General features: G+C 39.1%; 4 protein-coding genes and 1 non-coding gene across 5 annotated transcripts; all 5 read left to right on the forward strand.

Moving 5' to 3' along the window:
* The first annotated feature begins 131 nt into the window (after nt 1-131).
* LOC135942682 (C-type lectin domain family 4 member M-like) lies at nt 132-2,030 on the forward strand. The gene is made up of 9 exons (XM_065488942.1): nt 132-240; nt 293-340; nt 396-473; nt 527-604; nt 659-835; nt 897-924; nt 983-1,038; nt 1,095-1,218; nt 1,719-2,030. Exons 1-9 carry the CDS (start codon nt 190-192, stop codon nt 1,931-1,933), a joined length of 855 nt encoding a protein of 284 aa, XP_065345014.1. The 5' UTR covers nt 132-189; the 3' UTR covers nt 1,934-2,030.
* Nucleotides 2,031-3,809: 1,779 nt separating this feature from the next.
* Nucleotides 3,810-3,882, forward strand: TRNAV-AAC (transfer RNA valine (anticodon AAC)). Its single transcript has one exon. It is a non-coding gene; the product is annotated as a tRNA-Val (tRNA).
* A 306-nt stretch (nt 3,883-4,188) lies between these two features.
* Nucleotides 4,189-7,592, forward strand: LOC135942508 (uncharacterized). Its single transcript, XM_065488643.1, has 9 exons — nt 4,189-4,267; nt 4,781-4,831; nt 4,888-4,961; nt 5,030-5,075; nt 5,137-5,244; nt 5,863-5,893; nt 5,955-6,001; nt 6,812-6,923; nt 6,983-7,592. The coding sequence occupies exons 1-9, from the start codon at nt 4,205-4,207 to the stop codon at nt 7,198-7,200; spliced, it is 750 nt and encodes a 249-aa protein (XP_065344715.1). The 5' UTR covers nt 4,189-4,204; the 3' UTR covers nt 7,201-7,592.
* Nucleotides 7,593-7,858: 266 nt separating this feature from the next.
* On the forward strand, nt 7,859-9,102 carry LOC135942513 (C-type lectin domain family 4 member K-like). Its single transcript, XM_065488656.1, has 8 exons — nt 7,859-7,921; nt 7,967-8,052; nt 8,111-8,156; nt 8,213-8,365; nt 8,417-8,483; nt 8,537-8,634; nt 8,692-8,800; nt 8,866-9,102. Exons 1-8 carry the CDS (start codon nt 7,859-7,861, stop codon nt 9,096-9,098), a joined length of 855 nt encoding a protein of 284 aa, XP_065344728.1. The 3' UTR covers nt 9,099-9,102.
* Nucleotides 9,103-10,625: 1,523 nt separating this feature from the next.
* On the forward strand, nt 10,626-18,078 carry LOC135943459 (cytochrome P450 315a1, mitochondrial). Its single transcript, XM_065489994.1, has 8 exons — nt 10,626-10,800; nt 11,479-11,787; nt 15,006-15,184; nt 15,242-15,454; nt 16,344-16,480; nt 16,534-16,725; nt 17,470-17,688; nt 17,750-18,078. Exons 1-8 carry the CDS (start codon nt 10,685-10,687, stop codon nt 17,864-17,866), a joined length of 1,482 nt encoding a protein of 493 aa, XP_065346066.1. The 5' UTR covers nt 10,626-10,684; the 3' UTR covers nt 17,867-18,078.
* Nucleotides 18,079-22,785: the final 4,707 nt, after the last annotated feature.

A 22,785-nucleotide genomic window follows, 5' to 3' on the forward strand; every position in this document is an offset into this window, starting at 1 on the left:
TTGTGGTTTAAAAAAATTATTGATTTTCGTTCCGTGAAAGTGTTTGATTCGCCATCTCGCGATTTTTGTTGAAGCTAAGAGACAATTTCTCACCTCCAGCATCTGCATAACATTTAAAGGTGGGAGTTAAAAAAGGTCACAAGAAGGGGAAGAGCTTGCATATAAACAAAAATCTGGCAAAAGATCGAAATGAAGATTGCACTGCTACTCATCTTCCTAATTTATTTCAAGAGCGTGCAGGTAAACCCACGTTTTGAACACGAAAAATCCTTTTAAATTGTCTGTAAAATAGGGGATTGACGGAGAAGATGATGACGATACGTGCACCTTATCATTTTCGGTATGATTTTGAGGAAATAGAAAGAAACAAATCGTAATTAGATTCAATAATTTAGCTCTGCAGCAAACTCGATAAAAATTTGAAAGACCTGGGCGTCGAGGCAGCCAGAGGACATCAAGAAATTTTGGCAAAGGTTGCTTTTCATCTATATATTTTCTTAACTGACAGAGATCATTCTTAAATCAGTTGGATGGCGTTCAATTGCACGACAATCAACCCTCGAATGTGCAGTGTGACAGTGCAGCCATTAAAAGCGAAATATCCGTGAGTGCTGAGATAAAATATTGTGACTAAATATAACCATCAAGGAATTTTCAGAGGTTTCTACAAAGCAGTTTCGAAAGGTTTGAGCGGAATGTTTTGAGCGAGTTGCGAAGGGAAGTGGAAGAAGCCGCAGCGTCGCAGGTGCAAAGTGTGTCGCGGCGTTTGGCGGATTTGGAGAGGACCGTCAGGGAAATCAAATCGAATAAACCCGTGCAGATAGCAAAAGAGCCTGTATATTTATAGTCAATTGGCTGAAATAATATTTATTGTTAAATTACCCGTATATTTTCAGGCAGTAGACGAATACTGCGTTAAAGCGGGTATTGAGTGTTATTTTGCAATAATAAATGGGAATTTTATTTAAATCATTTTTTTCAGGAAAAATTGGTCTGTTGAATGTGAATGGGAAGAAAACCTATATAAGCCAAAATCCCGTATTTATAAATAATTAATTTATTTAAACTGTTTTAATTGTGCCTATTTTCATTAGGAAACCTGGCAAGACGCGAAAACCAAGTGTGAGTCAAGCGGAATGACTTTAGCGGTGACCACAACCCTAGCCCAAATGGAAGCATTGTGGAAGGCTTTTCAAGCATCTTCCAAGCCAGAAGGATGTGAGCAGTTTTGGAATTTATCTTAAAGGCCACTGAGAGTTGAATGATCTGTAACAATTATTTATTTTTAAACAATCAAGCCAACAGAGTTATTTGATTAATTTAAAATGACGTTTGTCGTTCAGTCCAAGTGGAGTGATACTGAAAAATCCTGAAAATGCTTGTTGCCAATGCATGAAATCATTCTTTAGGATTCGGTTGAAGCCAAAATTTACCTAAGTTTCAGTGTATTTTTTTTAGAAAAGTGGCTGCAAATGGTGAGGACTGTCTCCTTACTTGAAATCTGATTTTATTTCACACCAAAGTGTTTCCCTAAAATGTTTCATACGCTGTTGGACAGATCTCGATGAGAGGAATCCAAATCTGCCAAGAAAATGTGGTCAAGCGCTTCAAATTTTGAAGAAAATATGAAAAAAATCCTTTTTTAATTGTTGCAAATTGTTTATCGATCAACTGCTTTTATTGCATCCAACAATTAAAATAATAATGTGTTCTCGTAGTTGGAATCTGGGTGGCGGCGTCGAATTTGGGCAAGACAGACCAGAATGCTTATTACTGGCCCGACGGCCGGTCTGTGGGCGCCAATTTGTGGGGCAGCGGCCAGCCAAACAACGGACTGAACGCGTGCGGCAACTTGTACGGGCCCCGACTCTATGACCTGCCCTGCAACAGCAAAGTTTATTACGCTTGCCACCTTCTCAAGGACTGCAACTAAAAACTGAGATCAAATTTGTCGGTGATCAAGACATTGCACAATTTTCAAGAAAAATTATTATAAATATTTTCAATAAACATGATAGATTGAAATAAAATTTAATTTAAATCCTCTTTCCTTTGCAGCCTTGTGGTTATATGCATTTATTTATTTGATGCACGAGTGGTTTGCTTATCTGTTGGAAAAATACATGATATTCTGGTTGTTATAAAGCTTTGCTTGTCGCGTCAACGAACACACATGCAACCCGCGTGTCACACCTGTTGCAGCAGTTGCATAACCGACAGTAAAAAGAGGCGAAATTTTTAGGAAACGACGTTCTCGCTGGGGGTCGATTTTTAGTAAATAATAAAGAGGGATGATACTGGAAAAGCCTGGAAAATGCTTGTTGCCAATGCATAAACTCATCCCTTAGGATTCAGTTAAAGCCTAAATTGACCTAAGAAGCGCTGTAATTTTTTGAGAAAATTGGCTGAGTAGTTAGCGTGCTTTTCAAATGGTAACGGCTGTCTCCTTACTTGAAATCCGATTTAATTTCAAAACCAAGAGTTTCCCCAATAAGTGGCATACACCGTTGGACAGATCTCGACGAGAGGAATCGGAATATGCCAAGAAAATATGTTCAAGCACTGTAAATTTTGGAGAAAATTGGCAAAATTTGAATTTTTACTCTAGGAAGGTTCGTTTTTTATTATTGCAAATTGTAGAACAAATTGTTTATGGCATCCAACGATTCAAATAATTTTCAATTGTTGCCCAGTATCATTCCACTATAATTTAATTTAAGAATTATTAATTTGATTGAGATCAATTATTTACAGGGGCGGCTCTTGATATATGTGTCAGAATTTTACATATTTAACCAATAATTAATGCAAGTCATAAAAGTTTTACGGAGAAAAATATTTTTTACTATTAATACCCTGTTGTTTTCAATCGCTCTTACAATTAGTTCTCGCGGCAAGTAGTAATTATTATTAATTAAATTTTTTTAGGTATAATTACCATAATTACTGCAAACCCAACAAACAGGGTAAATAAAGAGCCTGCTACTTTTGTCGAATCCTCATCTCTGTACTGTCCTAATAACTTTTAGGACTTACTTATTGTTAGTAGTTTTTAGGGTTTTTAGGTTAATCCAATTATTTGTTCTTGGACTTTTGACGTGATTTTGATTTGACGAAAAAAAATTAAAATTTCAAGTTTGTTAAAGAGGATCAATGCTGCGAATTAAGCCGGGAAAATCATTGTTACCAATGAATGCATTATGTCATCCCTGATATCCCTTAGAATTTAGTTTAAGCTAAAATTGACCTAAGCAGCACTGAATGTTTTTGAGAAAAGTGGCTGCAAAGTTAGCATGCTTTTCAAACGGCGAGGACTGTCTCCTTACTTGAAATCTGGTTTTATTTCACAACAAAGAGTTTCCCCAAAAAGTTTCATACACTGTTGAATAAATCTCGACGAGAGGAATCGAAATCGGCCATAAAAAAGTCAAGCGCTGTAAATTTAGAGGAAAATTGCAATTTTTACTGTAGCAAGATCCTTTTTTGATTGTAGCAAATTGTAGAGCAAAATGTTTATTTATCAACTATAGCTGATTTTTGCATTCAACAATTCAAATAACAACATAATTTTCAATTGTCGGCCTGCATCAATCCATTTTAAGCGTCCGACAAAAATAAACTGTACAAAAACACGCATGAGGATTTTTTTATTGCATAGCCCCTGCTCTCGTATGTATTGTGATGCTTTCTGTTGCAGGCAGCAGGCAGCATTCACTGGGATCAAATTAACAAGCTGGGCGGGGTCTCCTTAGCTCGAATGACCCACTTTAAGTTGATCAAAATACTGGTTAGTTTCTCCTCTTTAATAAGTACCTATGGTGTAGCGGTTATCACATCTGCCTAACACGCAGATGGTCCCAGGTTCGATCCCTGGTAGGTACAACTTTTTGAATGATTTTATTAGTAATAATATTACGTCCTTTTAGATAAAGTATTTTATTTTTTTAATTTTAAATATGAATGAAAATTAATCAGAAATCAATGCAGGAGTTTTTAGTGCATCAATTAAATTATATATTTATTTAATCGAGATCACTGAAGCAATCAATAATTTACGCTTTGAAGATTATACGCAGTAAATAGGGCAAATCTGGCGGAAATTAAAAATTGTGACGCAGCTAGTAAATAAAATATAATGAGTTCGATAATATACCGAGTGCATCTTCCTCGAGCAATTAATTATATAGTCGCAGCCAGCCAGAGAATGCGGAGCAACGTCTTAATTTGGATATTTCTTGCCGTCGGTGTCGCACCAACAGTTGCAAAGGTAAAACTGCCCAAAACTCTTTATTATTATTTTTAAATTTAATTAAAAACCAGCATGGCAAAAAAATGTTTTGCTGCAATTTTGTGCATTTTTCTGAAAGAAAAAAAAATCTCATGATGGATGAACAAATAAAGGGGTAAAAAAATCGGCAAAAAAGCCACAAAAGATCGACAATTTTAACACCCATCGTAATTTTCCGAAATATCATACTTTTTTGGCGCGAAATGTGATCTTTTGCTCAAAAATCCAGTGGTGCAATTTTGCGCATTACAAAATTGGAAAGTGGGCGAACCTTGAAATTTATTTATAGTATTTCGTCCTGGTCCCACAAAATTGTGCAACTTTCAACAACCAAACGCGAATTTCCTTGTTGCAAGAAAAGGTCAACAATCTATTCGACAGTGAAAATTTGGGTGTTTGTTGAACGTTGCGCAATTTTGCCGGGACCAGGACGATTTTGGACTTTCACTCTATTAATTTTGTTCTTTTACTAATGGTGAGCTGCTGAATGAGGACAAACAAGGCTCGCCAGAATGCGCCCAATCACTGGAGGCATTGCAAAATGTGCGTAAAACGTGTTGAATCTCGAAACATGAATAAAATCTTTACCCAATGCGCAGATTGTCAAATCGGAGAATGACATCATTCACGATCTTCTCACCACCATGGTGTCGGAGGAACGCGATAGTTTCAGGTGAAAAAAAGACCCTCAAAGGCCCCTGCCTGCTTAATATATATAAGCAAATTGATGTTTTATTTCAGAGTGAGCCACGTGATGCTGCACGCTATCGACACAAAGTTGACTCAGGTGTATTCTCCGATGCGATCCGCGACCTTGAGGAATATAACACCCAATTGTCTTATTCCAGCATCAGAAAGCACTGAGCGCCGTTTTGCACAACATTTTGGATCGGATGCGGCTGAGCGAGGGCGCCACCACTTTCGTCGGCACGTCGATCAAATTGGAAAATGTAAACGTGCAAAAAATTAATGAATTCACCAGTTGCATAAACCCTAAGTGTTCGAAGCCGCCAACAGATGGCGCCACCGTAGACTTTCGATTTTAAGGCACTTCCGCTGCGATTTCAGACTCAATCTAGCTACTGTGCATTCTTCAATTAATTTGCTAATTTTTGACGTGCTGATAACCAAACTCGGTTCAGCCAATCGCCGTAGAATCGTGAAAAACTATTTTTTTAAATAAAAAAATCTTTCCCAACGTTTCTACGGCGAATGGCTGAACCGATTTTGGTTTTCAGCACGTCAAAAAATAGCAAATTAATTAAAAAAAAGCAAAATAGCTAGATTAAGTCTGAAATCGCAGCGGAAATGCCTTAAAACCGCTTTAAACAAAATTTTTAAAGAAAGTCTGTGGTTGCGCCATCTGTTGGCGGCTTCAATAACTAAGGGTTTATGCAACTGGTCAATTATAGACTTATTTTTGGCCGAAATCGCTAGCAAGATTAATAATAAAAAAAACTAGATTTTTTGGCACCAATTAAACCCAAATCTAGTTTTATTTTTTGTTTAATAATCTTGCAAGCGATTTCGGCCGAAAACCAGTCCATAATTGAATTTAATTAACTTGATTCCAGGCTGAGGAGGAGGACAACGCCGCCGCTGCAGGTTGCTCCATGTTAAACTTTGTGTTAACAGAGAAAGCCTAAAATTTTGTAACTTCCAGCAGGTGTCCCAACTGCGATTGATGAGAAATACTACATTAGCTCATCGGACGTAAGTTATTAATCTGTTGACATACTTTTTGACTCGTGTGGATGATGCGATCTATTCAGAATTAAAATTAATTCCTAAAATTGGGGTCACTTCTTATTATTTAACTTGGTCAAAAGCTTGACTAACACTCTCGATAATTTTATTTAATTATGAGTCCTGGTTAAAACCATTTCAGATTAAATTATTTTTGTTATTCTGGCTGATGTAGAACCTTAATACGTACTATTAAAGTGGTTCGTTACAGGGTCACAATTGAAAAATACTTGAATTGTTGGATCGATTAATAAAAAAAGGACCTTGCTACAGTCAAAATTTTCAAATTTTCTCCCAAATTTCCAGCGCTTGACCACATTTTCTTGGCAGATTTCGGTTCCTCTCGTCGAGATCTGTCCAACAGCGCATGAAACCTTTAAGGGAAACTCTTTGTTATGAAATAAAATCAGAAATTCAAGTAAGGAGCCACTTTTCTCAAAAATTTACAATGCTTCTTAGGTAAATTTTGGCTTCAACTCGATCCTAAGGGATGAGTTCATGCATTAAAAATAAACAAGACCTTGATTTAAATACTCAATGAAAAATTGAACCGTTTAAAATAATTAATTTGGATTTTTTACACAGTTAGCAGTTTAATTCCGGACCGAGTGACAGTTAAATATAAGATTTTTCCAAATTTTTCGCTTTATTTCGATCCCCCGTCGCGATCTCCAACGGTGTGCGAGTTTTTTTTAAAGAAAAATTCCCTAAATAGGTAAATATTACAGCTCAGAAATTCAGGAAAATTTAAGTTCTTTCCCAATTTTAATTTTAAAGGGTTTCAAGTGGTCGGCGGCTCTGGAATTCTGCTCGTCGCACAACTGGAGTTTGGCCAGTCCTCGCACCATCGAAGAACTGTCTCTAATCTGGAGTATGGTCCCAAACAAAGGTAAATAAAATTTTCTGTGCCTTTTTTTATCTAAAACCGTTGCTGAAATCGCGGTACAGATGGTTGGTACTGGACGTCAGCGTGCGCCGACGCTGGACAGTCTGCCGGTCGCTTTTTCTGGCACGGCACTTTGAGCGAAGTTGCGTGCGATTTGTGGGCCAAAGGACAGCCCAACGAGCTCATCAGGGACTCGAACGCCTGCGCTGCCCTCAACAACGGACACCTTTTCGACCAGGAATGCTCCTTCTCCAACCACTTCATTTGCCAAAAGTTTTAGCTTTTCAAATTATTATTGAATTTGTGATGTAAAAAAATTTTTAATTGGCAGGGTTGCATTACCACTCGATTTTTACCGAGTTCTTTTGTGCAAGAAATGAATTTTACCCATTTTTCCCCGGGAAAAACTAAAATTTGCGGTTGGAGTGGTCAAAATTTCCCTCTACTGAGCAGATTTTTTTCTTTTAAATTGCCACTTGCTGCCTCAATTTCTCAAAAAATTTATATCTGGCAATTTTTCAAGTTGAGGTCATGAGCAAATAATTAGAAAACTGCAAGAAACTGGGAAAAATTGAAAATAAAGCATTTTTTAAAAGCGCATTTATTGCAACCCTGTTAATTGGAAGCCTCTAAAACGCTCACATTAATTAAAATATTGAATTCTTTAAAAAATCGCTTTTAAACTATTTAATTAGTAAGGCAATCCTCGAAAAAATTCCATCAAATTTGTGACAATATTTTATTTTTTATTCTCCTTCCTGTTGTTTACATCTCTGTTTCATTCACTTCATTTCCTCACAATCAGAGTTCAATGGTAGAAGAGTTTTTTTGAATGAAAGTCATGAGTCAAGGGAGAAAAATAGGATATATATGCATCGTGGGATGGCATTCGCAGCTCATTATCAGTCGTAGATCCCTTATTGTTAGCTCTAGTCAGAATGCGTAGGACTGTCTTTGCATTCATCCTTCTGGCTTTTATATCTCTTACTTCTTCATCAACGGTGAGTTTTTCAATATTATTTTTCAGTGTTTTTTACACTCTTTAACAGCAGCACGCGCCTAGTTGCAGCGACAATGTGGCGACGCAGAAGTATTTCGCGAAAACCCACGCTCAGCTCGCAGACTATTTCAGGTTTATAATTTTTATTCCTCTTCTTAAATTCTTTCACAATCGTATTTTTTTAATGCAGAACCATCGAGACGTATTTTATCTCAGTCCTGACCGTTGGCAACCAGGTAAAGATTTAATTCTAGATTTTTATATTTAATTTTGTAACACGTTTTGCTCTCAGAGGCTGAATAAGGTCGACGAGAATCTGGAAAAGGTTTTACAGCTTTTAAATCAACTCAGAAGCAATCAGGGGGTGATTTCAACAGAAAAAGAGGCGCCAGGAGCAGGAGAACCCACGAACTTAGTCCTGACTGATGATCAGGAGATTATTAAGGTTAAAAAAATGAAAACGGTTTGATATTCTAATAAAAAAAATATTTTTCAGCCTCCGAAGTTGGTGTCCGTCGAGGAAGATGCTGAAATACCAGATTACGAGTCACCACTTGGAAATGGTGAGGCTTAATATTTACTTTTTACACGGAATAAAAATTAAAAAAATTATTAGAAACCATGGAAGCACCAACAAACCAGACCGAGGAAGAAACCGAGCTTGTTCTGGAAGAAAAGCAAGTCAACCACAACTACTATTTCAGCGAGGAAGTGGTATTACTATTAATTTAGGTTATAATTATTTGAAAACACTTCCAATTTTGCCTACAGAATACCTGGTACGCTGCCGAAGAATTCTGCGAATCGCTGAATCTGACCCTTGCCTCCATCAAAAGCGAGGCGGAAATCAGATTACTCTGGGATTTGCTCCCTCATAAAGGTAACAAATTTAATATTCGTTGCGACAAACTGAATTTTAATTAATTAATTTTCTTCTTCATTAAGGTGAGTGCTACTGGACGGGAGGAAGTGATTTCGGGCGTGTGCCCGGACAGTTCCATTGGCGAGACCGAGACGGCAGTCCGGGAGAACGGGTTGAGCAGCGATTCTGGGGAGTCGGTCAGCCGAGCAACTACGACAAACACTCGTCGACGTGCATTGTTATTTGCGGCAAGAAACTGTTCGATTTCTCCTGCCTCGACTCGGTCAACTATTTCATCTGTAAAAATATCGACTGAATAAAAGAAAGAAATAAATCGATGGGCTATTTTTACATTATTCATTTAAACTTGAGACAAAAAAAATGAAAGTGCGATGTCATAGTCCCCTTAGCGACAAATAATAATATTCTTAGAGGTCGTTTCGTGCGTAAATTATTTACATACTTTGTATAATAGTGTCGCTCAGCAATTAAAATAGAGATCTATGCCGCATCTTCAATTCAAATTCTGCTGCTTGACTGTGGCGGACAGCATTGAATTGATTATTGCTCTGGTCGGGAGCGGTTTCTCTTCTTGAAATTCATTCCGTCGACAATATACACGAGATCGACGTCTTTAAAAGCAGCAGGGGCGAAAATTGCACTTACTTGACGGCCACTTTTACGACGAACGGTATTAGACTGATGTCCGTGCCGTGATTCAACAACTCCATTGTTCACAATAATTGCCGTTTGATTGACCGCATTAAATTTATTTAATTGAAGATTGCAACGGCTGCAATGCTGAGATTTTTGAACCGAACATTTGTAAAATTTTAGAATAATAAATATTTGATTCCATGAGTGGAAGTGGTGGAAGAAGGAACTCTGTCCATTTTTTGATTTGCGGCTGCGTGTATCAGCGCTGAGTTCCTTATGCAAAGCGGAGAGGAATTTTCTGAATTTCATTGCTGTGACATAATATATTTTGTCGCCAGTGTCTGCTCTTGCCTGCCTCAAAATGCGTGTCATCTCATCAAATTGGTTCAAACCTCGACGGTTTTCGATGGATTTCCCAAGGAACGCCAAGTTGTGAGTAGCCGAAATCAAAGAGCAGCGAAATAGTCGTGGCGAATTCCTTCTGAATGCCGCAAAATCCTGGAAAATCTTTGTTGCCGATGCATAAATTCAACCGTTAGGAATCAGTCGAAGCCAAAATTGACCTAAATAGCGCTGTACCTTTTTAAACCTGATTTTATTTCAAAACAACAAAGAGTTTATTGACGAGAATAATCGAAATCTGCCAAGAAAATGTGGTCAAGCGCTGGAAATTTCGGAGAAAACTTGAACAATTTAAATTTTTACTGTAAAGCACGTTCCTTTTTTTATTATTGAAATTTTTTATCGATCAACTACTTATTGCATTCATAAAAATAATTATTAATTAACTTGTACACTTGCTCTAGTAAGATAAAAATTATTATTATTGTTTATTCCTCCTCTACAAAGTAATACAAGCATAATAATAAAAATCCAATTACGTCAATTTGATCACAAAATTTTAAAGTAAATATTTGTAATATAGCCTCTTTAGAATTGCGTTGAGCCAATAAACAATTATTAAATATTTACACAATAAACCATGCAACCGTCTCTGTTTATATTTAACAAATTGTGTGGTCATGAAAAAGAATTATTTTGTGGCGTTTTCGGGTGCGGAGGCGCACACGTACGTGGGGCGCGAGGGAACCTTTAAAGGCTGCGAGGCGCCGCCCCCGCACTGGAGGGGCTCGAGCGCCGTACGTGCATGCACACTGCTTGCTTTTTGACCATCAGTCGTGCTCGCTCCACACCACAGCTAAACGCGCCGCCGTGCTGCTTTTTCACCGACTCGCGCCGCGCAGCATGCTGAACAAGGTGCTACCCAAGACCTGTCCCCGCTGCACCGCCTCCGGGGGTAGCAGCAGCTTCATCCCTCGCCGCCTCCGGGCTACCATCTCGCACGCCGCCGATATTACACGGTAAAAAAATAATATAATACAGGGCTTGATGAGGACACTGTGGAAAAATACGTCCATTAAGCGAGTAGTGAGGTTTCTTTTTTAATTTTTTTTATTTTTTACTTGCACTGGTTCAACCAAAATGAGTTTTTAAAAGTACAAGAGTCGACAGATTAGATAGGCTTGCATGTTGACATTGAATTTCAAAGTTAAATTCGGAGCACCTTGATTTTATCTTAATTTTTAACAATTTCTGCGTATTTATTCATTGTTATCAGCATGGAAAATTTTAATCGTTGAAAGGAAAAACACGCCAGGTTTAGCGTTTGGACAGATCTGGCGGCAAAATACACAAAAGGTGATTTGTGCGTCGGCAGTCAATGGAGCCGGCGGAGCCAAGGGGAGGGTGAGACGGTCAATTGCAATAAAGCACAAAAGATTTCGGCGCTGGGTATAAAAAAATTCAGTCTCGACCAATTCATCTTTGCATCATTAACCAATTTTACGGTGCATCTCTCGGCGAGGAATTGAAATCACGCATGCCGCGCGCGTTTGCTGCTCTCTCTGCGCAATAAACGTGCACCGTTACTCGCTCCAACTGAAATAAGCGCTTCGGTATTCCAAACAATTCTCTTGTAACACCTCCTGATATAATAATTATTATGACATGTCTGTTATTTTATTTTAAATTAATTTCAGCGATGCAGTGGGCGTGGAGGTGGTGCGCGAGCCTCCTGCCCCCCGCGGCCTGCCCTTGGTGGGCACCACCCTGTCGCTGCTGCTGCGAGGGTCGACCGCCCAGCTGCACCGGTACGCCGACTTCAGGCACAAGCAGCTCGGCCCCGTCTACCGAGAATCCATCGGACCCGTGGATGCCTACTTCGTGGCCGAGCCGCTCGAGATGCGACGCGTTTTCCAGCTTGAAGGCAAACACCCTCGCAACACCTTGCCCGAAGCCTGGATGCTCTACAACGAACTTTACGGATGCAAACGCGGACTGCTCTTCATGTGAGTCGCGAATTTATTGTAGAAATTTTTTGCTGACCGTCAGGCCGACCTTTGCGTAATTATAAATTAATGAATCATCGCCGAGATAAAATAAAAAGCTGCAGCGGATGCAAAAATATTTATTTAAGTTTGAATATTACGTCTGCCAGGCCAGGGGTAAATTATTATTACTCGTTATCTCTGCAGCAGACAGCCTATTCATACTGGCATGGCGAAAAAGAGCTGTGTTTTAGCGAAGGCGCGCAATTGTCTCGTTAAATGTGACCCGGCGGAGGTCGGCGCAAGGACTTTTCCAATCAGCTGTAAACAAACTTGTAATCAGCAACTGCGGCAGCTCCACACAGCACTCTCTCAAAGTCCCCGATGACTCGGCGGCTTCGAATTTTTCGAATTTGTTGGCACATCAGGATTAAAGATCTCTTCCACGTGTCATAATTGCGTGGCACGTGCGTTTCTAAAAGAGTTGAATGAAAGTGACCTTGACCTGTGACCGAGAACCCGTGGTTGCCAAGGGCACGGACGCCGGCCGGCCGATATTATTATTATTTAGTGATGTCACCGCAGCCGACGCGACACCAGACCGCACGCGCCTAAATTTTCACTCTCATATTTACATAAAAAAGATATCGAGACGCGCGTTTCAATCTCGGCGGTCGGCGCGTCTCTGCATCACTGAATATCAAAAATTGCGCTGACAAATTCCGTCTGTCCATTTGCAAGTGAGAAGAAGAATATAAATAAAAAAAAGAGTTGTTTGTATCTGAAGGAAGGCGGATCCGCAGCAGCGCGCGCGGTAGCGGTTGCTCGCGAACGTTCACCTCGCTCATTTCGCGCGGCCGGCAGGGTTCATTCATCGTGTTTCAGCCAAATATTTGTTTCTTGTCACCTGCAGTGCTTTCAAATTAAAAGGGAAAATACGAGCCGCGAGAAAGCGATTGAATTCTCTCACTAAATTTCTCTCCGTGTTGCATTATTCGATGCACAGGAATGTCTATTTTTACCTGGATCCAGGGTTGCGGTGGACGGGGGCAATTCTCGGGAGAAAAAATAAGCGGCAGCACGTGTCCTGTCATTGGTATACTGGCCGGCAGCTGCCGCGCGGCAAATAAATCGAATTATTGAGCATAGCCTTGGTAAATCTCACCTTTTCAAAGGCGCGCGCGAGCTGATTTTTCAAACCAAGTGACCTCTCCGATCGCGAACGCGAGTCTATTATCAGTGTAAAAAACGACACGATATGCCTGCCTGCCTGCGTGTGGGAAGCACAACAATGAGCTAAGGATTTGGCTCTTGTATAAGCGCCGAGATCCTGCTCCTTCGCGGCCTCGCTTTGTGCTATTAGAAAAGTCAATCTAAAAATTATTGTTCGTCTGATACGCGGCTTCCTAGATCATTCATAACTGTCCAGTAAATGGCTATTTTTATTTTCGTACATACATGTAATGAATTGGAATTTTTGAAGCGTCGAAAAAGGGAAAAAACATGCTCGTTTAACAGGGTTTTATGGGCCGTGAAAATGTAGCGTAATAAAATGAGCACCTGAACAAAAATTTTGTGGGGTCGACGCACCTATTAGGGGATGAGCAAATAGGGGTGGAAGCTTTTTTTTGTTAGCCTTGCCTCGAGTCAAAGAGTTAAAATGGATCACATTAAGTGTGCACCGTGATAAAGCATAAAAAAACAATGAAAGTGTTACAACACTTCAGCCAGTTTTGTTTGTTTATTTATTTTTACTTGGAGCGTGGAAAGATAATTTGTTATATAAATTTATCTTTGTGTACGAGAAATTCCGCTCAAAACAAAATTTTAAAATACCCAAAGAGTGCAGTTTTAAGGCACCAAAGCGACCCTTTCCAACCCCCACCCCCTCGGATTTGTTTAAATTCTTCGCTCCAGGTAAAGCTACACAATTCCATTTAATTTAGACGATTGACTATTTTTCTGAGCAAATGAGCACGAATCGTGAATTTTAAGCCATTTGAACCATACTTTAAATCGACTAAAACCGTGTAGAGCGTCTCAAATCGTCTAAATTGAAACTAGTTGTTGCTTTTATCCTGATTGGAAATGGAGCCAAAAGAAATAGTTTACAGAGATTTCCAATGAGAGAAAAATTACCGCGTGGTGTTTATCGGCGTGGTAATGCAAGAACGAGTATTAAAAAATTAATTATCAGATATTTTATGATTGTTCATAGCTTAAAAATAGATTTAGCGCTTTTTTTGTTACAATTTCGCAAACGAAGAGAATAACTTTTAAAAATGTGCTTTTATTTGATGCATTTCTCACTAGGAAATTGACGTTCATTGAAAAAAATGCAAAAATCGTTACATTTTTTGTAAATATTGCAAATTTGAGCCGGTAATTTCTAAAAAAACGTCTATTTTGCACTAAATAACAGTGTTGTGCACTCTTTGACCCTAGAGGCGCCATGACCAGGCGCCCGTATCAAGAACCATTTTAATCGGCTGCTTTGTTGTGTGCGGCAAGGCGGGTCACAGAGTACAAGAAACTGCCGCAACAAACAGTCTAAAAATAGTAGACCATTTCCAGAAAAACACCGTGTTATTATTTTCACAGCCCTACACAATCATTTCATATATTTTATTATAGATCATCCCCGAGGTCACTTTCGGTGACCCCCCAAGGACATTCAAATTTGACAAAGAAGGTCCCCTATTTTTTGCTCAAAAAGTAGGCCAACTAAGTGGGCAAAACATAAAAAATTGCATTGGTATTTTTAAAATTTTTTTTTTGCTCTTTTTATCCGAGAACCGGAGGACCGGGAAGGGCGCGCACTGCACTGGCACGAATGCTGAAACCCGGGTCCCAATAACACCGCGAACGGATAACATGGGCTCACCAGGCCGCACAGGGACCCAGCCCACTCAAGGGCCACTTGCCTCCGCACCGAGGACTTTTTTTTTAAAGACGTGAATTTTGCAACTCGACAAAATAATTGTTTTTTTTTTTTTAAAAAAACTAATTTTTACGCGGGTTTAGTTATAAAATTAACAAAAAATAAATCAAATTCACGAGTTAATTTCCCCCCGTACCTCGTGGGGTGCGATTTCATGAAAACATACTGGTTTAATTTTTACAGGAAAGCGCGAACTTTGAATTTGATAGTAATTTCACGCTTTCAAAATTGCCAATTTGGATAGAATAAAATGAATTGTGAACAAATTGAAATGTTTATTTTGCCTGGTGTGTTGCAGGAATGGCGAAGAGTGGCTGCACTTCCGTCGAATCATGAATCCCATAATGCTGCGAGACGACAATGCGTTTGAAGAGCCGTGCCGCCTGGTTGCCGCCGACCTGGTGTCCAGCTGGCGTCAACACGCCAACAAACAGGTCCCCCGGCTCGAGCAGTCCCTGTACCAGTGGTCCACAGAAGGTTAGTGTTTCGTTTGCTACCCTCAAATGCAGGCTTTTCTTACAAAAATAATTCCAGTGTTGGTCGCCAGCTTGGTCGGCGGAAGCAAATACAAAGAGAACGTGGCGGCCATACGACAACTGCCGGGCATGCAAAGGCTCAGCGAGCAGGTGCGCCAGGTCTTCTGCGAGTCGGCCAAATTGTCGCTGCTGCCCGCCAGACTGGCCAGGGCGATCAAACTACCCGCCTGGTCCAGATTCGAGCTGGCTGTCGGTCACGCCGTGCACGGAGGTAAAAAATCATCAACGTCACTGCTTGGTGTCTATTTGTATCACACTACTGGTTGAAGACGCACAACTATTTGTTGAGCCTATCTTTTGTGATTAAAATATTACAAAAAATATGTGAAAGTGAATTGATATCGCACTAGTCACGAAAATATTTCAAAATGTAGGTCACTTTACTCAGATTTTGGTGTTTATTTATCAATATATAACGGATTATAAACAATTTTCAGGTGATTAGTATTAATATGTTTGGTTTAATCTCTTCACAAAGCCTTTTTATGTAAGAAAAATTCCACTAAAATAATACACCAGTTGTATAGGCCGCCAACAGATGGCGCCACCGTATACTTTATTAATAAATTTAATTTTAATTAACTTCCGCTGTGATTTCAGACTCACTCTTGCCACTGTGCATTCTCCAATTAAAATGCTTTCTTTTGACGTGCTGAAAACCAAAATCGGTCAAGCCAATCGCCGGAGAGTCGAGAAAAACTATTTTTTGAAATATAAAATCTTTTTCAACGTTTCTACGACGCATGGCTGGACTGATTTTGGGTTTCAGCACGTCAAAAGAAAAAATATTAAGTGAAGAATGCAGAGTAGCAGGATTGAGTCTGAAATCTCAGCGGAATTGCTTTAAATTAAATTTATTACGAAAGTATACGGTGGCGCCATCTGTTGGTGGCTTCGAGCACTTAATTTTGAGAAAACCAGCTCACAAGCTTGCATACTAATCTCCCTACTGTAAAATCGAGATTTATTACAAAATTAAGATATTTTTTCTTCAAATTTCGCACACCAACGAAATCAATAAAAACTCTTTAATTTCGCAAATTCTAAAACTTAACCATCCATGAATGAAAGTTAATTCTGTTGCCTTTCCGCCACGACAGCCTCGGCTATGGTGCTGGATCTGCTTCCTTTTTCACGCGGCGGCGACGGAATGCTCGATAGAATGCTGGCCGCGGGTGTTGAACTCAAAGACGCCGTGCGAATCATCGCCGACCTAATCTTGGCGGCCGGAGATACAGTAAGCCAGGACTTGCACGAATTTTCGCGCTCGTAACTCTGGTTATTTTGCAGAGCGCGGTCACAATGCAATGGACGTTATACCTGCTGGCCAAAAATCCTGAAGCGCAAGAACGCGCCTTCAAGGACCCGAGTTTGCTGCGCGGCGTGCTGAAGGAGTCGATGCGCCTCTACCCCGTGGCGCCGTTCCTCACGCGAATTTTGCCGGAAGAATCTAGGATCTCGGGATACAGAATTCCAGCTATGGTACGTTTGAAAAATAAAAAAGATGAAATAAAAATTGGGGTGTGGGTTTAAAAAGGAATTAAAAGGGTTTTTGTAAAAAATGAATAGGAAAAGTCATCCAACTATTTTAAAAACATTTTTCAATAATAAAAAGGATTTTTTTGAAATGAAACTATGCTCCGGGGAGAAATCCCCAATTTTTACAAATTTGCGAGATTTTTAGTTTTTCCCTAAATTGGTTCAAATTGGTCGTAGACCAAAAATTCTGACACCAAAAAACTCGTCTCATTAATTTGAATAACTTTCCTGTTGACCTTAAAGTCGCAGGCCAAAGGTCAAGGTCACTAAAATCAAATTTTCAAAATAAAACTCAAATTTTAAAATGAAAAAATTAAAATATTTTAATTTCGATATTGCCATTTTGTAGAGCACGAAAAATTAGTTAAGATGGGTAGAAATTTGGAACAGAGTTTTACCTGATTTATTTATTAAAAAATTAAAAATGAAAAAATTGTGCTTTTTCGGGTTTTTAAAAATTGTTTGCATTCCCAAATCTTAGCTTCTAATGATCAGATTTTCAAAAACAGCACACCGCTAGACTATTCTCGCCCTCCACTAGACAGTCAACCCCTTGAACCCCATTTTTGCACCCCTAAAATCGTAATTTTTTCACGATATTTTGATGTGGAAAGGGTTTTCTTCCTGATTGGCATATTCAGACAACAAAAAATGGACAAATGCTGACTGATAACCTTTTTATTTCAGAGTTTAGTGCTACTGTCGTTATTCACGAGCGGCCGTGATGCAAACAATTTCCGAGACCCGCTGCGGTTTTGGCCTGAAAGGTGGTCGCGCAAAACAGCCCAGCAGAATGGCCTTTTGGGGGTGACGCAGGCGAGTGGCGCCATTCCTTTCGGTCTGGGCGCCCGCTCGTGTATCGGACGCAAACTTGCCGAAACACAAATCTTTGAACTTCTAACACAGGCAAGAGTTTATAATTTAATTTTAATAAATTATAATTTAAACGTATTTTTGGTGATTGCAGTTGATGAGTGAGTTCAAAATTGAGTTGGTCAACCCGAAGAAGGAGGTGGACATTGTTTTGAAGATGGTCAGCGTGCCGAACCAGCCCCTGGCGATCCGGTTGGTGCCCAGGAAGTGAAGTGGACAAAAAAATATTAGACGACCAAAATTTCCTTTCTATGGCAAAGGAGTTTTAATGATTGAACTACCAAGTTTATGAGTACAAAGCAAAAAGTATCACTTTGAAATCTCGTCCTTTTAAGATTAGATACGTAATAAATTAAGCGGTGAAACGACTTTAAGCTGATATAAGTCTGCGAGGAATTAAAAGCAGTGCTGAATCACACAAAACGACTTTTATTATTCCACACCTGTATATTTATATTTTTTCTGTTATTATTACAACCAAAGAGGCACGCTCTTCAAGTTATCATTACACTGAATTGCATGTATTTTTATTCTGGCCTTGAACAAAGCATGAAATATATTTTTGCTGCTCCGATTAAGTGACCTTTTTCTCTCTTCATTCGAATATAAACGAGTGAGCATTTTTGTCTGCTTAATGCGGTTGACTCTGCATGATGTCGCGGTTTTCCATTGCAGACGAAGATTATGTTACGCAGCTCTAGGTTTCATTTTATTAAATAAGCTTCGAATTTTGCTGTCGGACTTTTTACTGAAAAATAAAATTATCTCAGCCCTCTTAAAGAACGTCTTTGACGAAGTTTCTGAGCACACCAATCGATTCCTGAGGGTCGAATTAGGTTAGGTGGGTACTTTCCGACCAAAAAGTCCAGCAACATTTTTCCCGCCAAAACATTATGAATGTGAGAACTGCGCATGCGTCACAGCTGGCTGAATCTGAAAAAGGAGACATTCATACAGGCTCAAACCAGCTCTGACGCATGCGCACTTTTCGCATTTACGTTCATATTGTTTTGGCGGGAAAAAAGGTTCGCACGTTGCGCGGGACTTTTTGGTCGGAAAAAATATCCATTTTACTTAATTCGACCCTCGAAAATCGATTAGTGTGCTCAGAAACTTTGTCAAAGACGGTCTTTAAAAATGAGAGAGAATGAAATAGAAAATTAATTCATAAAATATCGCACCTGGGCGACCAGAGGTAAATTTTGGCGCTGAGAGTTTATTAGTTTGGAAGAGTATCTTCAGATGACGCGTGTTAACCGCATTTTTCCATTTGGACCGAGTCTATAAAGGTCTAAGGAGAGTAGAGGCTCGCAATTTATATTCTCTCCTTATCTGACTGAGTACAGACGTTTCGCGTGGTTCATCGCAGTTCGAGTTGCACCTGAAAACTAATTTGTATTCGTCGTTCTTTTAACGTGCTTAACACGCAGTTTTATTTTTTCCTTGATTTTTTTCTGTAAGAAAATCTGAAAATGTCAGGTGATAACGAAGTAGTCGACTGGCGCAGTAAAAAAACCTTCACCGAACAGCTTTGGGGCATGTACGAAGCTCAACACGGGACTGATCTCAACATTGTTATCTCGGGTGACGGAGAAAAGGTTATTATTTAACTTATTTATTTTAATTTTGATTGATTTAAATGCATTCAACGTCTTTTTATTTTTAGTAGCTCGCGTGTATGTAATTCAACTCGGGTCTGGTATTTAATTAAATTTATCTGATTTCAGGTTTTTCGTTGCCACAGCTTGATTTATCAAAGGCTTGTAACCGAAGAAATTGACGTACAGCCTCAGCCAACTATTTTTGAGGATATCGGTGAAATTGATCCTGAAGTTTTCGAAGTCATTTTGAGGTGAGTCCTTTGTTTTAATCATATTCACATGGGCTCACGAAAGCTCATTGGGAGAAGCTTTTACCTCTAATTTCTTGCGCGGATTTTTTCCGTTTCCGTGAAAATCTAAAATTTCCTGCTGTGCAGATTTATTTCTTTAAAATTGCTTTTTTCTGCCTAATTTCCTCAAAAATGTCTCTATGAGAAATTTTCGAGTCGAGTTCATGAGCCATAATTAAAAAATTATTAAAAACCAAGGTCAGCAAGAAACTGGTAAAAATATTTTCTGAAATAAATGCGTGTTTGTTGCAATCCTGGGAGAAAAGGACCATCGCCGCATTGAGGGATTTTGATGAAATGCAAGGAATTATAAAATTCTGGATTCGAAATGCTCAGAATTGCTTCCGCAGAGCATTCCGAACATCGCTCGGATTTTGAAAATTGACAAATATGCGCTCAACAATTTCCCCTGTGAGTAACACATTTTTTGATGGCATTCAGGTTTGGATACACGGACGAACTTAAGGCTAAAGACCTGCAAGAGCTCATCGCAGTCAGCAGAGTGGCCAAGATATTCAACATGAACAGGGTCAGTAAGGAATGCGACTGGTTGATCGAATTGGAAGTTAGCGCAGACAACATTTGGTACCTCATTGATTGCATGAACGACGACGAGCCAAAATTGCAGGATTTAGCAAGAAGAGTGAGCAAATCCGCATTTTCCTTTCTAAATTTGTATGCTGATATTTATTTGTTTTGTTCAGGTTTTAGCCGAAAACATTGACGTTTGTTTGAAGTCTCCAAAATTCAAGGACTGCAGCCTAAAAGCGCTCGAATTCGTTCTGGACCAAGAGGAGCTGTCTGTCCCCGAAATGACTTTGATCCAGTCTGTGGTCCTGTGGGCCAAAAACAGGGAGCCTAATCTGAATGCGGAAAAATCGAAACAACTTTTGGGCCCGTGCTTGGGAAAAATTCGCTTTTTGTCTTTGACATCGGGTCAGTTCAACGAAATAACCCAGAAGCACGAGTTGCTCCCGCCAGGAGATTGCCTTTCTATTTTAGTTTCAATCATAACTAAACAAGTCTCGCATCTTCCCGATTACATTTGTAAACTGGACACTCCCAGGACAGTCGTGAATCGAGGACATAGACCGAACTTCCGCTGGTGGCTCTTAAAATAGAATTAACTGCGATCGCGAATTCAATTTAAATATGTACTCCAGGAGAGATTTTGTGATGTTTAAATCGTAATTTATATATATAAAAAAACAGTATGAAAATCGTTTTGTATACAAAGAGTGAGACCAGGAAACATTAATGTGGGCATGATTGTTTATCTGCTGTAAGTTGACAGCAAGAAAATCCACTTTTCATGCTCTTCTGGAACTCCCTCAATGATCCAATTCGATTTAGCCTAATTTTTTTCGTTTTTTTTTTTACAAAACAGACGAAGCACAAAACATATTTATTTAAATAGGATATATTAATTTAAATAAATTTTAAAATTATGGCTCTTTGATCATATTGTCAAAAAGCACTGCTATATATCAAATAAAATTTCAAATCTTGCTTGAATTTCAGTCTATTATTTTTCCCCGCTATTATTGAAGCCGCCAACAGATGGCGCATCCAAAGACTTTCTTCAAAAATATTGTTTTAAGCAATTTTAAGGCATTACCGCTGCGATTTCAGATTCAATCTAGCTATTTTGCTTTTTTCAATTAATTTGCTTTTTTTGACGTGCTGAAAACCAAAATCGGTTCTGCCATTCGCCGTAGAAACGTTGGAAAAGATTTTTTATTTCAAAAAATAGTTTTTCACGATTCTACGGCGATTGGCTGAACCGATTTTGGTTTTCAGCACGTCAAAAAATAGCAAATTAATTGAAGAATGCACAGTAGCTAGATTGAGTCTGAAATCGCAGCGGAAGTGCCTTAAAATCGAAAGTCTACGGTGGCGCCATCTGTTGGCGGCTTCGAACACTTAGGGTTTATGCAACTGGTGAATTAAGTAATATTAATTTAAATTTTATATCGAGGATTCATTAATGTTTAAAAAAGGCATTTAATGGCTCACTTTAAAACAATTTTAGCTACTTAAGTTGCAACAGGGGATTGAAAGGGGTGGAAAATATACACCCATAAACGTTGCAAAAATTTGTGTACTGAGTGCAACTTCCAATAAACAAAAAAGAAAAACCACAAAAAATTTACACGTCATTCAACAGCTTTTAAGCACATTTTCTTAATTCCAAAATCATTAGGAGCTAATTTTTCCCAAAATTGTAATTGAAAACAAAAATAGACACCATTGCCCTTTGACATATTTCAATGCCGAAAATATTTTGTAAATTTTGCTGAGTTTGCTTGAACCATGCCAATTTTCAGTCAGAATGGGAAGAATCAATGCTCTTATAATAAAATATATTAATTATCCCTTTTCTGATTGAGGAGTGCGAGACCTCCCCGCCAAGAGCGAGAGATCTGCACGCTACCCATTTCTCCACCATGCGTTTTTATTTTCCTACCCCGCCGCCCACGCACAGTCACAGTCGCTCATTGTCAGTCTCACACCGCGCACACTACTCACTGGCTGCATTTTGCGATTCTGGTGCTCAACCCATTGTTGCAGGAGAAGTTACCTTACTTAAATTCAGCTTCGTCAGCTTCAGACAGCAATGCGCGTATGATTGTTCACATTATCTCGCTTTTAAAACCCTCTAACCTTTTTGATTTGCATGTTGCAGAGTCGGATTAGTGCCCTGCATGTTATTCTCAGCTATTAGTATTGAGGCTCTACTTGACAAATTCCACAAATTCTTCACTGCCGGCAAGATGTCTAGCGAGGAGGAATTCGAAACCGTCGAACTATCCGACTGCGACTGGCGCAGCGGAAAGACTCTGACAGAACAGCTGTTGTTCATGTTCGAAAACAAGCTGGGGGTCGATTTCGGAATCACTGTTGTCAGTGGCGACAAAAAGCATATTAAGGTATTATTTTTTTGGTGCAGATTTAGACGAAATTTGCTGAAAGGTTGCCGCATATTATTCCTGAATTCCAAGAATTTTCTATTTTATAAAGAGCGGGCCTTTGATTTTTGGGATTTTTACAAAAATTAAATTTAACCTGGTCAACAATGCAACTTTTATTCTGATTGAGGCAAAATTAAATATTTTTGTTGTCTAAAATATTATTTTTCCCGTCAAACAATTGTAGGTCATAAAAGAGAGGTAAAAAAATGTAGCAAATCAATTTTGAGCATTTTAAATAGCCATAACGTTCCCCATTTAATTGGGAAT

This window comes from Cloeon dipterum, chromosome 4 (assembly GCF_949628265.1).
Source record: "Cloeon dipterum chromosome 4, ieCloDipt1.1, whole genome shotgun sequence".
NCBI classification, from domain to species: Eukaryota; Metazoa; Arthropoda; class Insecta; order Ephemeroptera; family Baetidae; genus Cloeon; species Cloeon dipterum.